Source organism: Macaca thibetana, chromosome 7 (genome assembly GCF_024542745.1).
Source record: "Macaca thibetana thibetana isolate TM-01 chromosome 7, ASM2454274v1, whole genome shotgun sequence".
NCBI lineage: Eukaryota > Metazoa > Chordata > Mammalia > Primates > Cercopithecidae > Macaca > Macaca thibetana.
In genome coordinates this window covers 46,293,597-46,306,792 of record NC_065584.1, presented here as the reverse complement: position 1 = coordinate 46,306,792, position 13,196 = coordinate 46,293,597, and the positions used below count along the sequence as shown (strand labels likewise).

The 13,196-nt window shown below is 42.2% G+C and overlaps 1 protein-coding gene across 2 annotated transcripts in view; it reads left to right on the top strand.

The window, feature by feature from the left end:
• PRKCH (protein kinase C eta) overlaps positions 1–13,196 on the top strand; it is a 233,165-nt gene that overhangs the window by 126,090 nt on the left and 93,879 nt on the right. For both annotated transcript variants that reach the window (XM_050797765.1, XM_050797766.1), the window contains exons 4-9: positions 745–779; positions 4,200–4,288; positions 5,864–5,993; positions 8,271–8,398; positions 12,015–12,158; positions 12,324–12,497. In XM_050797765.1, the coding sequence (XP_050653722.1) occupies positions 745–779; positions 4,200–4,288; positions 5,864–5,993; positions 8,271–8,398; positions 12,015–12,158; positions 12,324–12,497 (700 nt within the window). The remainder of the gene's footprint in view (positions 1–744; positions 780–4,199; positions 4,289–5,863; positions 5,994–8,270; positions 8,399–12,014; positions 12,159–12,323; positions 12,498–13,196) is intronic.

Genomic DNA, 13,196 nt, shown 5'->3' with positions numbered 1-13,196 from the left:
TCAGAGTCTGTGCTCTTAACCATGTTATTTTGTGTGCTGCCTCCCATGGCTTTTTGTGAGGATTAAACGAAACAGTATATATCAGCCGCTTGGCTCAGTGCCTGGCACATCCTATGGGCTTAGTTACTGTGGTCTTTGTTCATGAGAATGATAATACTCCCAATGTTACCATCACCATCACCCGTAGAATATATTCAGGAGAGACAAAGATGGAAGTGGTGAGCCTGAAGGGTATATTGTGGCGGCACCTCTGCCCACCTGTGGACTCCAGGGGACCTCTGCCCACCTGTGGACACAGGGACAAGGGCAGGTCCCCTGGGACAGGCAGCTGCAGTAGACTCATCTGTGCATTTCCACAGTGTATCTGTGTCTGTTTACTTCAGCATCTGTACATCTTTATGTGAGAGAGAGTAAGGTGGGAACTCCTCAGGCCAAGGCTTAATCACACGTACAGATGAGGATTTATTGCCACTGAGGACTTAGGAAATTGCCGTGGAGGCAGACGGAATGGGAATGGTTGTGATCCACCCATTTGTATCATACAGCACATTCTAATCCATCACATGATTTTTTCTTTGTGTCTCATAGTAACAAACAATGGCTCAGAAAGCACGTCGTCTTTGCTTCTTCCCTGAAATTGTAGTTTTCATAAAGGAGGAGAGGATGAAATTTGTTTTCCTTAAGGACTATAAGAGGCTTATTGCTGAAATCTTTGACTGATGGTCGTTTTCTTCTCTTCAACAGGGGAGTGTTTGGGAAACAGGGTTATCAGTGCCAAGGTAAGGAAATGTTTTTAAAACCATGTTTCATTTTGTTCCTATGTTTAAAAAATGATTATACCAAGAGAAAACAGAGTCTCTTCCCTTAGTTTTGTGATAAATAACTCTCTGTAGGTCAAAGGAAGCCCCCTAGTAGATACAGTTTGGTTAGATCTTGGCCATATTTTATACAATGTAGAGAGGATGTTTTTATTTCTAAAGCCAGGCTACCTAATAAAGTTTCATTGTTTAAAGTTTTGTCTCTGCAATAACATGAGAGTACTAAACGGTAATGTGATTTTGTGAGCATACTCTTAAATTTTGAAGATACACTTTTGTTTTTTACAATCCTATTGATAATTGTTAGGGGTGAAAAGTAGCACATGGTTGTTTTCTCTTTTTCCGGGAACATAAGCTATTTTCCAAGTTGTTTTTTGAAATTTTATGATTTCAAAAAAAAAGTAAGAAATGTTCAAAGTTAAGCTGTCAGTGATCTTGTAAGTTACTACATGTTACATTTATTTTTCACAATCTAAGACGAAACCAATGTACTACTGTTTCTAGCATAATTGGAATGAAATACAATGGCAGGAATGGATGAAGAGCCCTCAGTCCGGTGATGTGGCCGGACCAATCAGGCTTACCTGTCATTTGGGTCCCCCTTAACCTTTGGCATGAGTATCATCACATAGCTTATACACATGGGACCCATTTCACTATGTGGATGATTGATAGAATGGCACCACATATCCTAGAGCAGTAGCCTACATGTGGATAAGAAAATCTCACCTTCTCTTCTGGAAGAGGTGAGGTAAAACATTACTTCCCTTGGATGAACTGAATAAGACATGCTGTTGGATCTAATTTTGACTTTACTATGTATGAACAATTCCACTGAACTTTCAAAGTTTGGAAAAAAACAAATGTATAAACAATATGACAGCAGTAATTGACCTGTATGCTGTTAATCTCAGTCCCAAGTGAAAAGACAGTTCACAAGCCGGAATCACTATCCCTTTGTGGCGTGGGCCTGTGAGCACAGGAATATGCCCTGCAGCGCGTGGTAGCCCATCTTATGCACACCAAGATAAGTTGAGAAGCTCTGAATAAACAAGATTATGGTTTTGAGTTTAAAACATGGGATGTATGATACATCTCTATTGTTATTTTCTTTTTCACTTTGGCGTATAGTGCCTGGATATTTGATGGCCTGATTTTCAGTGGGTCACCTGCTATGTAAAGAGCAGTAAAGACTATTAGTTAGGAGACATGCAGACACTACTTTGGTGATATCTCCCTAAGGCGTATAAAACCAAATGCCTGGTTGGAGAGAGGTATGCCATTCTAACGCTGATCAAAAGCAAACTGGCATAGGTATTTCAGACAGAGCAGACTTCAGAACAAGGAAAATTATCAGGAATAAAGAGGGGGCAGCAACAAAAGGGTCAGTTTTCCAAGAAAACTTAATGTTTTTATTTAAGTTTTGTTTTATTTAAAGACCAGTGTAGTAGTACATAACAATTTTTAACATGTATGTATGTACCTAACAACAGGCATCAAAATACATGAGACAAACTGATAGAATCACAAGGAGACATGAACAAATCCACTTCTATAGTTGGAGACTTCGATATCTCAGTAACTGATAGATCCAGCAGGCAGAAAATCAATAGGGATATAGGTGATCTACACAGCATTATCACAACTAGGTGAAATTGACATTTATAGAATACTCCGTCCAAAAACAGCAGTTTTCACATTCTTCTCGGGCTCACAAGGAACATTTACCAACATAGACCACATTCTGGGCCATAAAACATACCTTACCAAATTTAAAACAAGAGAAACCATAAACAGTATCTTCTTAGACCACAATGGAATTAAACTAGAAATCAATAACTGTAAGATAGCTGGAAAACCCCCAAATATTTGAAGGTTAAACGTTACATTCTAAGTAACACATGGGTCAAAGAAGAAGACTCAAGAGAACATAAAAAATATTTTGAGTCAAGTGAAAATGAAAATATAACTTATAAAAATATGTGTGATACAGCAAAAGCAGTGCTCAGATGGGAATGTATATCATTAAATGCATAAAGTAGGAAAGAAGAAAGATCTAAAACCAAGATTTGAAATTTCCACTTAGGAAACTAAAGAAGGAAGATAAATTTAAGCCTCAAGTGAGCATAAGAAAAGAAATAATACAATTAGAACAGACATCAGTGAAGTTGAAAATAGGAAAACAACAGAAAAAAATCCATGAAATCAAGTGCTGATTCTTTGAAAAGATTAATTGGTAAGCCTTTACCAAGCTAACCAGGAAAAAACCAAATACCTCAAAAAATAAAGTCTTTCTGTGTAAAGGATGGTTTTGAGATCCCCTCATATAAAAAAACCAGTTCTCTGGGCACTTTCAATTTGGTTCTCCTGAGAACTGAATCTGATGAAAGCTAAATTTGTTTTAAGGTATAATGCTATTTGCTGACATGTCACCTCTCCTTATGTAGTTAATCCTAAAACCTTCCACATGTCTTGAAAGATCTTAAGATGATGTATATTTTTATACTGCTTCATTGCGTGTGTTTATCCTTTGATGACAAGCTCGACTATCTGTGCTGTATCACTTACCTAGATGAGAATGAAAAAAACGTTATTCAGAAAGTTCTAAATATTTCAACAGTTGATTAAGCCATTCAGCAAACATTTACTGAATGCCTCCTCTGTTCAAGGCGTCATGCAGGGAATTCGGAGGGCATTACAAGGCTGGGTGGAAGGTTTGAAATGAGGGGGCAGGCTAAGGGTTGTGGGAGATCAGAGGAGGGCAGGTGGTTTCAGTCTAGAAGTGCAGGTAGGGGTAGAGTATTTTCATGGAAGAGACATTTTTTGAGTTACATCTTGTCCTAAACTTAAGATTTAGTTAGTTGATAGGCAAAAAAGATATCCCAGGGAGAGGAAAGGGCATTGATAGTTTGTTGGAAGGGTGCAGATGTGCTCCAGGAAGAGCAACCCATGTCGTTTTACTGGAACAAGTAGATCCCATAGAAGAAAGGTGACAGGCAGCTTGGGGCAGCCTCTGGAGGGCCTGGAACCTGGGTGGGATATTTGAACTTTGCTGATCAGCAGTGAATTACCATGGAAGGTTTTTGATTATGGGGACAGGACTAGAGTGTTAGAAGAGTCCTCTGGTGGTGGGTGCAGGATGGAATAAAGTCAGGAAGGAAGAAATAAGTCCAGGACTTGATAATGGATAGTTTGAGCCTGAGCAAAGGTCTGTGTTAGGATGGTGGCAAAGGCGATAGGAAGGATGGGCGTACCAGCTGCTGTCATGTGGGCCAGACGAGTCTAGTCTTGTTGGCACGGTGCAACCCTGGTTGACTCTGCTGTAACTGGCTGGACTGTGAGCTTCTGATCAATGTATAATTGCTGGATTTAATTTCCTAGTGTGCACCTGTGTCGTCCATAAACGCTGCCATCATCTAATTGTTACAGCCTGTACTTGCCAAAACAATATTAACAAAGTGGATTCAAAGGTAAGAAGATAGCAGTTTGCTGATTAAGTGTGTATGTATATTGTGTGTGCTGTGTGCCGCCATCTCCCTCCCTCCCTTCCTCCTTTCCTCCCCCTCTTTCCTTCTCCCCGTCCCCCAGCCTCTGCTTTCCTCCCCCTGCCATTTCCCTTCCACATTCTTTGAAGCCAAGGGTGGTATTAGAATAGAAATTTCTCTCTCTCTCTCTTTTTTAATTATGGCATTTGTATTTCTGTACTTATGTGGCATCATCCCTCCTTTGCGAGGACCCCATTAGTGGTTGGCTGGGTATAAGCTATATGGATTGATTCTACTCATTTAGAGAGACTTTTGGCAGAGTGAAAGGAGCCCTGAACTTGGCATCTGACAGCCTGGATTTGAATGCTGAATCCAGCCTCTGTTAGCCATCTTCTCTATGAGCTGAGGCAAGGCCTACAATCTCTCTTTGCCTCAGTCTTAAAACAGGATCAGTGTTACCCTCACACAGTTTTGGTAAGTTAAACAACATAAAATTGATGTGACACATATGTTAATAACTGTAAATTACACTTCTTAAGTAAAAAGATTGCTGGCTTTCTCCAGCCTCTTAAGAAATTTCAGGGAAGATGTCTGTCTCTCTCTCTCTGTGTGTGTGTGTGTGTGTGTGTGTGTGTGTGTGTGTGTGTGTGTGTAAGCTTCAGCATCATTCTTGCCATGCATATTGCATTCATCTGCAACAGGCATACATTTTAAATTCTGGAGGTAAAAGCAAATGGAGTGTTGCTGACACTTAGCAGTAGGTTTGCAGAGGCATTGGAAGAATGACTCTGGAACACAATGGTTCTTTACAGTACACATATAGGATTGCTAAAGAGTATACCTAGAGCTATAAACCACAGCTTTTCCAAGAAAGAGGCCAGAGAAGTTTCAAGAGGAGTAATGATTACCCTACTCCTTGTCATGCATGGGTCTGTTGTTATAGCATCAAATTGTGGTATGAACTGCAGAGTACATGCCTAGTGGAATTATTTGCTGGAAACTGAGATTTAACTCAGATTGTCAGATTGCAAATGCCAGGCAAAGAAAGGCTGGAAGGACTGAATAAGTAGTTACTTTAATGTCACTTTGGAATAAATTCCTTCTGTGGTTCCATGGCTTCTGAGTCTCTTTATTTTTCCCCCCGTGACACAATGTCTGGAAGAACTTATAGTGATAGCAAGTATATATAGTGCGTAAAAGACCCATTTAATCCTGAAGTTAAAGGGTTCTGGAAAATAGATGGGGGTGTTAGGGAATTGGCAAGGAGAGAAATATGGCCTGAATATGAAAGATGAAGTGAAAATATTAATTTCTATTTCTCAAAATGGCGAATGATCTAAAATGTGTTTCCCACATTTCTGTCTTGTCCTGTTCATTAGAAAATGTGTTTAGTCTGGTTAGTAAGACCTGAGTAATTAATCAGGGCCGAGTACAGTAAAATAATATATCTAGCTCAGGTGTCATAGTAACACTTTGCATTTGATGGGCTCCTATTACAGTTTTTACAAAAGATGTTGGTATGGCATTTTAGCACTTGTCCCTTTATTTCCTTTTTTACAGATTGCAGAACAGAGGTTCGGGATCAACATCCCACACAAGTTCAGCATCCACAACTACAAAGTGCCAACATTCTGCGATCACTGTGGCTCACTGCTCTGGGGAATAATGCGACAAGGACTTCAGTGTAAAAGTGAGATGCTGAGGTGCTGGGTACCCACCTCTTCATGGGAACACTATGCCCCAAGCTTTCAGAATTCTGTGGGCTCAGAATGTGTCCTAGAACCGATGATTTTAGATATGTTGTAAATTAACATCTTAGTCATTTTAAACTTACGTGTTTCTTGTCAGGCATGTAAAGAGAACTTCATATGATGCCAACATTTTCTAACCACAGGACATGAAGTCAAATGTTACATTCAATGATCTAGCTCGCTAGCTGACAAATACAGGCCAGACACTGTATTTTAGTAGGTGTCTGGAAGAGAAAAAGATGGGATCTTAGTCAGAAATGGAAGATGATTGAGTGAGGTGAGACACTAAAAAGAAAATAAATAAATAAAAATTTCAAAGAAATGGAAGGTAGGAGGAGGTAAGGAGGTAAGATGGCCAGATGAGAAGGTTGGATTAAGAGTAAGAAATGGCAGGAGAATGGATCTGATGATCTCACCAGAAATCAGCAGGAATTGAGTTGTCACAGCATAAGAAGAGCTGCCCTGGGTCTTGTGAAAGAGGACTCTGATAGAGATTGGAGACAGGGGTAGCATGAAGGAAGATAAAGCCTTGCTTGTGAGCTTGGATCTGACCAGCTGTGCCCAGTGGAGTGAGAGTTTGGAGCTTTGGCCCTAGCAAAGGCTCTGAGCAGGTGAGAGCTGATCCCTGTCCTGCTAGGAGTTAGGGAGCTGTTGGCCTTGAGCCATCTCGCATGGAAATGTAATGATCTGTCTGCCGTGGGGTGCACCTGACGCCTTCCTTATCAGACACACCCCAAGTTGCCAGTTGAGGAGAGCAATGGGGAGGTAGAACTGGCATTGAGTATAGCCAGACAACTTCCATTGACTGCTTGGACTTATGCAGCCTGCTTCTGTCAACAAAAAGGGACCAGTCACTTGTCTTTAAGAAGGGTACATTCTTCTATCTCTGGAGAACACCATTTAATAATTTTTTTCTCATAAAACCAAAACGGTAGCCAGCTCGTGGATAACTTGTAGGACATTGGTCCAGGTGCAGCTTGATCTTAGCGTGATGATCTCACCTGGGTCTGGGTGCCCAGTGGGAAGTCCCTTTCTGCCTTGCATGGTTGTTGCTAATGTGCAGAGCCACGCACGGGGCTCATCTGCATTGTCCTCCTCCCTGGTGGCCTGAGGGTAGCACACCTGCGGCGATCCGGCCCCTGTGATTTTTGCTTTTATGGTCACGTGGTGGTTTTGAAAGGCTTCTGTGGGCTCGTGTGTCTTACACCTGTCTTCCTGAGGGGGGGGGTTTCCCATGAAGCTAATGAAGTCTCAGGGCTCCTCTCTCTCAAGGGCACCTTCCAAAGCCCTCTACTTGATTTGGTGTTCTTTTTCTTAAAGAGGGCTTCCTAAATTATGTAAATTCAGGCCCCACAAAACCTGGCTCTGCTTCCAAGATGGACTGACTCCATAAAACAGGAATGTGTCGCTTGTCGCTTCAGTTTCACCTCCCATCAGCGGGGCCCATGTCAAAAAACTGTCTCAGAATTTATTCCAGCTGACAATGCCTCAGATCCTTCATCGTCCCCAGGCAGCTTCCTGTGCCCTGGAGCTTAGCTTGCTTTGCTCGCCTCTTCAACTGCCATTTGTACTCTGACCTTCAAAAAGTTTTAAAAGTTGCGTTTCCCCACTGTGAAGCAGTTAGAACCACACGCTGCAAATGCTGAGAACCACAGGCTCACAGGATGCCCATCTCTGTGCTGTGAGGGCTGCCCAACCACAATACTGAGAAAGAAAGCTGCAGATAGAGGTTTTTCTGGTAGAAACACCATTTCCATCCTGTTTGAACAGTGATCTACATGTGGCATTCAAACTGCTACCTTTTATTTCACTATTGAGAGACAGAAAAAAATACAGTTGACATGATTCTTTGTTATTTAATTGCCTGCGAATTGACGCTGTGATAAACATTTTAATCTTTATATTAGAACTTACTAAGTCAGCAATGACTGTTACATGTGATTTAGATGAATGGGTTTCATCAAATCATGGTGAAAAAAATGTATTTAAAATCTATTATTCTTTAGTATGCCTGGCTTTCTGCTTCTCCAGAAAACAGAAACAGATAAAACGTCAGGAACTGTTATTAGTGTGAGCTTAATTTTATGAGAAAATGATACTGTTCAGCTGGTATAATTCCTCTGTTATAATCTTTCAGGCTATTAAAGTTCTCTGTTGCAGCACGTGTTGACTTGGTTCCTTTCTGAACATGGATTCTGTTTTCCTCTTCCCTCTAGTATGTAAAATGAACGTGCACATTCGATGTCAAGCGAACGTGGCCCCTAACTGTGGGGTAAATGCGGTGGAGCTCGCCAAGACCCTGGCGGGGATGGGTCTCCAACCCGGAAATATTTCTCCAACCTCGGTGAGACTTTTTTTCCATGTATCGTAATTTAGAAGTTGTTCAGATGTGGTGAGCCCAAATGAGAGCATGTGGTCTCATCAAAGTTCCTAATCTAAGCAAATACAATCAACAGACTTACTGCCTTTCTGCCTGCCTTTCTTTTTCTTTTCCCTTTCCTTTTCTTTTCTTTTCCTTTCTTTTCTTTTCTTTTCCTTTTTCTTTCTTTCTTTCTCTCTCCCTTTCTTTTTCTGTCTTTCCCTCTCTCTCTTTCTTTTTCTCTCCTCTTTCTCTCTCCTCTCCTCTCCTCTCTTCTCCTCTCCCCTCCCCTTCCCTCCCCTCCCCTCCCCTCTTCTCTCTCTCTCTCTCTCTCTCTCCCCTTTCTCCCTCCCTCCCTCCCTCCCTCCCTCCCTCCCTCTCTCCCTCCCTCCTTGCCTCCCTCCTTCCTTCCTGCCTTCCTGCCTTCCTGCCTTCCTGCCTTCCTGCCTTCCTGCCTGCCTTCCTTCCTTTTTGAGATGGGGTCTTCCTCTGTCACCCAGACTGCAGTGCAGTGGCACAATTATGGTTCTGTGCAGCCTCGACTGCCCAGGCTCAAGTGATCCTTCTACCTCAGCCTTCCGAGTAGCTGGGACTGCAGGTGTGTGCCAGTATGTCAGGCTAATTTTTAATTTTTTTTTGTAGAGACGGAGTTTCACTTTATTGTGCAGGCTGGTCTCAAATTTCTGGGCTCAAGTGATCCTCCCGCTTTGGCCTCCCAAAGTGTTGGGGTTACACAGGTGTGAACCACTGTGTCTGGCTAAAATCACATTTTTAATAGCAATTTGTTTCACAGATAAGATTGTAGTTACAGTTATATGACAAGAAATAATGAGCATGAGCAACAAGTAATAGAAAGTAGAAGGAGGACTTTTTTCTTTCTTTTCCTTTTTTTTCCCCTTTTTTCTTTTTTCTACTTATTCCTTGAGATAGAGTCTTGCTTTGTCACCCAGCCTGGAGTGCAGTGATCTTGGCTCACTGCAACCTCCACCTCCCAGGTTCAAGCAATTCTTCTGCCTCAGCCTCCCGAGTAGCTGGGATTACAGGTGCCCACTACCACGCCCAGCTAATTTTTGTATTTTTATTAGAGAGGGGGTTTCTCCATGTTGGCCAGGCTGGTCTCGAACTTCTGATCTCAAGTGATCCGCCCGCCTTGGCTTCCCAAAGTGCTGGGATTACAGGCATGAGCTGCCACGCCTGGCCTCTCTTTTCTTTTTTAAAGTCAGCTTCCTGTCACTGTGGTCTGGTGAAAGCCTAAAACGCAGGATCCTGGGTTATGCTCTTGGCTGATGACCAGGCAGGACAGGTGACCAGTAACTATGGGCGTCAGCATCCTCACCTCTAAAGGGGTTCAACTTGAAGATCTCTGAGGCTCTGCACAGCCCTGGAGTCCAGCAGTTCTGCAGGTTTTGTTTATGGATTATGAATTTATCACTCACATTCAGCAAGAGACAGGAGTCCCTCCCTCTGGACTCTCAGGAGTGGGTGGAGTTGTGTCAGTTGCAGTGCACATGTTTTTGTCAGCACTCTCCCTGAATGACCTCCACCTGCTGTCATCCAGTTGAGCCTTGGCTGCTTCCCAAGCCCATGTCTTACTGCTGCCTTCCTGGTCAGTGTCTAGAGATGGGAGATAGCCATGGCTGTAACATCTGAACGGTGTAGCTTGGTGTCCAGTTCAGGAAAATTATCAACTTAACTAACTAATCTCTGGGTACTGAGGAAGGGAAGTGCCATCACTGTGAGATTCTTGGTAATCCTGAAAATGTCAGCACCAAGCACCTCATTTCCTTTTTACTGAAAGACTCCTGCCTGGTAGATCAGGGACTTTTATTGACAATTTATAAATTGCCACTATGATAAACATTTTAATCTTTATATTAGATCATACTAAGTCAGCAATGACTGTTACATGTGATTTAGATGAATGAGTTTCATCAAATCATGGTAAAAAAAAATGTATTTGAAATCTGGTCTGTCTGTCTTGTGGGTAGGCAGGCAGGATGCCAGTATTGTGCGGGGATTGCTAATGCATGGCGCAGTTATCCCTGAAGAGCAGAGATTAAAGATGTCAGCCTGAACTAGGGCTTCTAAGATATAGTCGGAATAAGATAAGGCCGTGCAGCACGATCTTCAGGAATGGACAATGCACTTGTCATTTGAATCAACTATCCTTAATCCATGATATCCGGCACCTGGCTGGATGTTAGACTTTTGATCTGTTGTCTGGTGGTAGCTTATCTTATAAATGTCTCAAGGTGGGCCACCTGCAAAAGTCACCTTGCCTTTAGGTAGCAACATCCTCAGGTACTCAGTAGCATGGAATTGGAAAGCCAACTGAGGCAGCCACACTTACTTTCCATTCATTGTGTTGAAACTAGAATTCTCATGCTGGTAGGACTGTAGATTGTTCAGTCTTTGTAGATGGCAAGTTGGCTGTGTATCAGAAGTCTTCAAAATTAGCACTTTGGCACAAGGAATTCCATTTGCAGGAAGTTATCTTAAGAAACTGGATGATGATAATGACAGTACAGCTTAAGTTTATTAAATGTGCCAGGCACCAATCTAAGTGCTTTATATGCATTTGTTCATTTAGGCCTCCTAATGACTCATGTGGCAGATGCTTTAACCTTCTCTTTGTCAGAAGAGGAAACTGAGGCAGGGATAGGCTGGGTAGGTAACTTGCTCAGGGTCACAGGTTAGGTTGCAGAGCTGTTATTGAATCCAGGCAGCTTGCTTGAGAGCTAGACCCTTAATTACTCTGTTTTGAAGATTTGCATGAAGTGTATTCACTACGGTGTTATTTATTATGGCGAAAAATGGGAGATGCCTCATCTTTCTAATAGCAGAGGAATTAATACATTGTGAGATATCCATGAAATGGATATTGAATAGCCATTAGAACTCATGTGCTTGAAAGATATTTAAAGGCATGAAAAATACCCATGACAAATTTTAAAATACAAACGTATGTTATGAAACAATAATTTTATTACGTTTTTAAAAATTAACCAAGTATAAAAACGTGTGTGTGTGTTATTTATACATAGATATAGATATCTTTGGCAGGGGGCTGGTGAGATTTTAGGTATTTAAATTTTTATTCTTCATGCTTTTGATCATTGTTCTATTCACATTGAACTTTTATTTCTCCTATATAATTTAAAATATTGATTAAAAACGTTGCTTCATTCGTGTCCTGGTGCTGAATGATGCTTGAATCTCTGAGCAGACATGAAAACTGCTCTCTGTAAAAAGTGGACACTAGGTGGCGCTCATGGAATCGGACCTTCCTATGGAAAGCCATCGCAGAACGCACCCGAGGGACCACGCAAGGCATTGGTGTTTCCATGCACTTCCACTTGAGCGCTAACTGTAACTCCATGGCTTAGATGTATTTTTAATTGACCTTTCACACAAAGCAGTAAGCACAGATTCAGAAGCTGATACCGAGGGAGCTTCGAGTGGCAGAACCAATCATCCGTCAAGCTGAATTGATCTTTCTCCCGCATTATACTGGGGGTGAGACTGCTCCCAGCCAGTAAGGTCTTCTTTGTGCATGAGTGCTCCATGCTCCTGCTGCAATTTTGTGTTCTTACTCTTTCAGAAACTCGTTTCCAGATCGACCCTAAGACGACAGGGAAAGGAGAGCAGCAAAGAAGGAAATGGGATTGGGGTTAATTCTTCCAGCCGACTTGGTATCGACAACTTTGAGTTCATCCGAGTGTTGGGGAAGGGGAGTTTTGGGAAGGTGAGTCTTGGCTTTAACTGTTTGGGTTGAAGTAAGCATGTTCTGTATGCACGCACACACACATACTCACATTTCACATGTGCCATTCTTTCTTCCCCTTGTTTGCACACACCCTAAGATCCCCAAGAGGACTCTCTCATGCTCCCTCCTTTTGCTTTGCCATAGGTGATGCTTGCAAGAATAAAAGAAACAGGAGACCTCTACGCTGTGAAGGTGCTAAAGAAGGACGTGATTCTGCAGGATGATGATGTGGAATGCACCATGACCGAGAAAAGGATCCTGTCTCTGGCCCGCAATCACCCCTTTCTCACTCAGTTGTTCTGCTGCTTTCAGACCCCTGTAAGTATGAATCACATTCACTGCACCAACAGCCTCTTTTCTTAAAGAGCTGAGACAATAAGATACTGGAGATTTCGTAAAGTTGAGTATCAGAAATTTTGGGGGATGGGCTCCCAAGGCAGGGTCATATGGAGGTATTGGTGACTTCTGACAACCTCTGGAGGAAAAATGGAAGCTTATGAATTCACCCCTTCCTTTGTGCTCTCTGGGGAAGGAGCACTGTGAGGGTTGTGTGTCCCAGGATTGAAAAGGTCATCATACATACATCTTCTCTAGGTGAGTGAAGGTTACAGAAATCTAAGAACAGAGAAAATGCCATGGGCTGATTATCTTGATGAATTTGGCTGTGACTCTGCTCCTAAATGCTGGGCTGGTTCTGACCTGGGCACAGGAGTTTAGAAGAGGGGTCTGAGAGGACCCAGAGAGGTACCTTGATTAGGAACATCCCAGGGCATTGCTCCTGGCTTTAGCAGTGTCCCTTTGCCTGAAACCATGGACTGGTCTTAGGACTTGAATCTGTCTGCCCTATAATGGTATGCATTTAGGAATGTTTCTGGCTATAGTTAATGGAACACTTGACCAGCGGTGGATTAAACAATAAATAGAAAAGATGGGTTTGGTCCATTAGTAAACTTTTTACTTGTTTCACATAATGAGAAGTCTGATGATAACAGTACTGTGGTTGGATTTGTTGCTCAG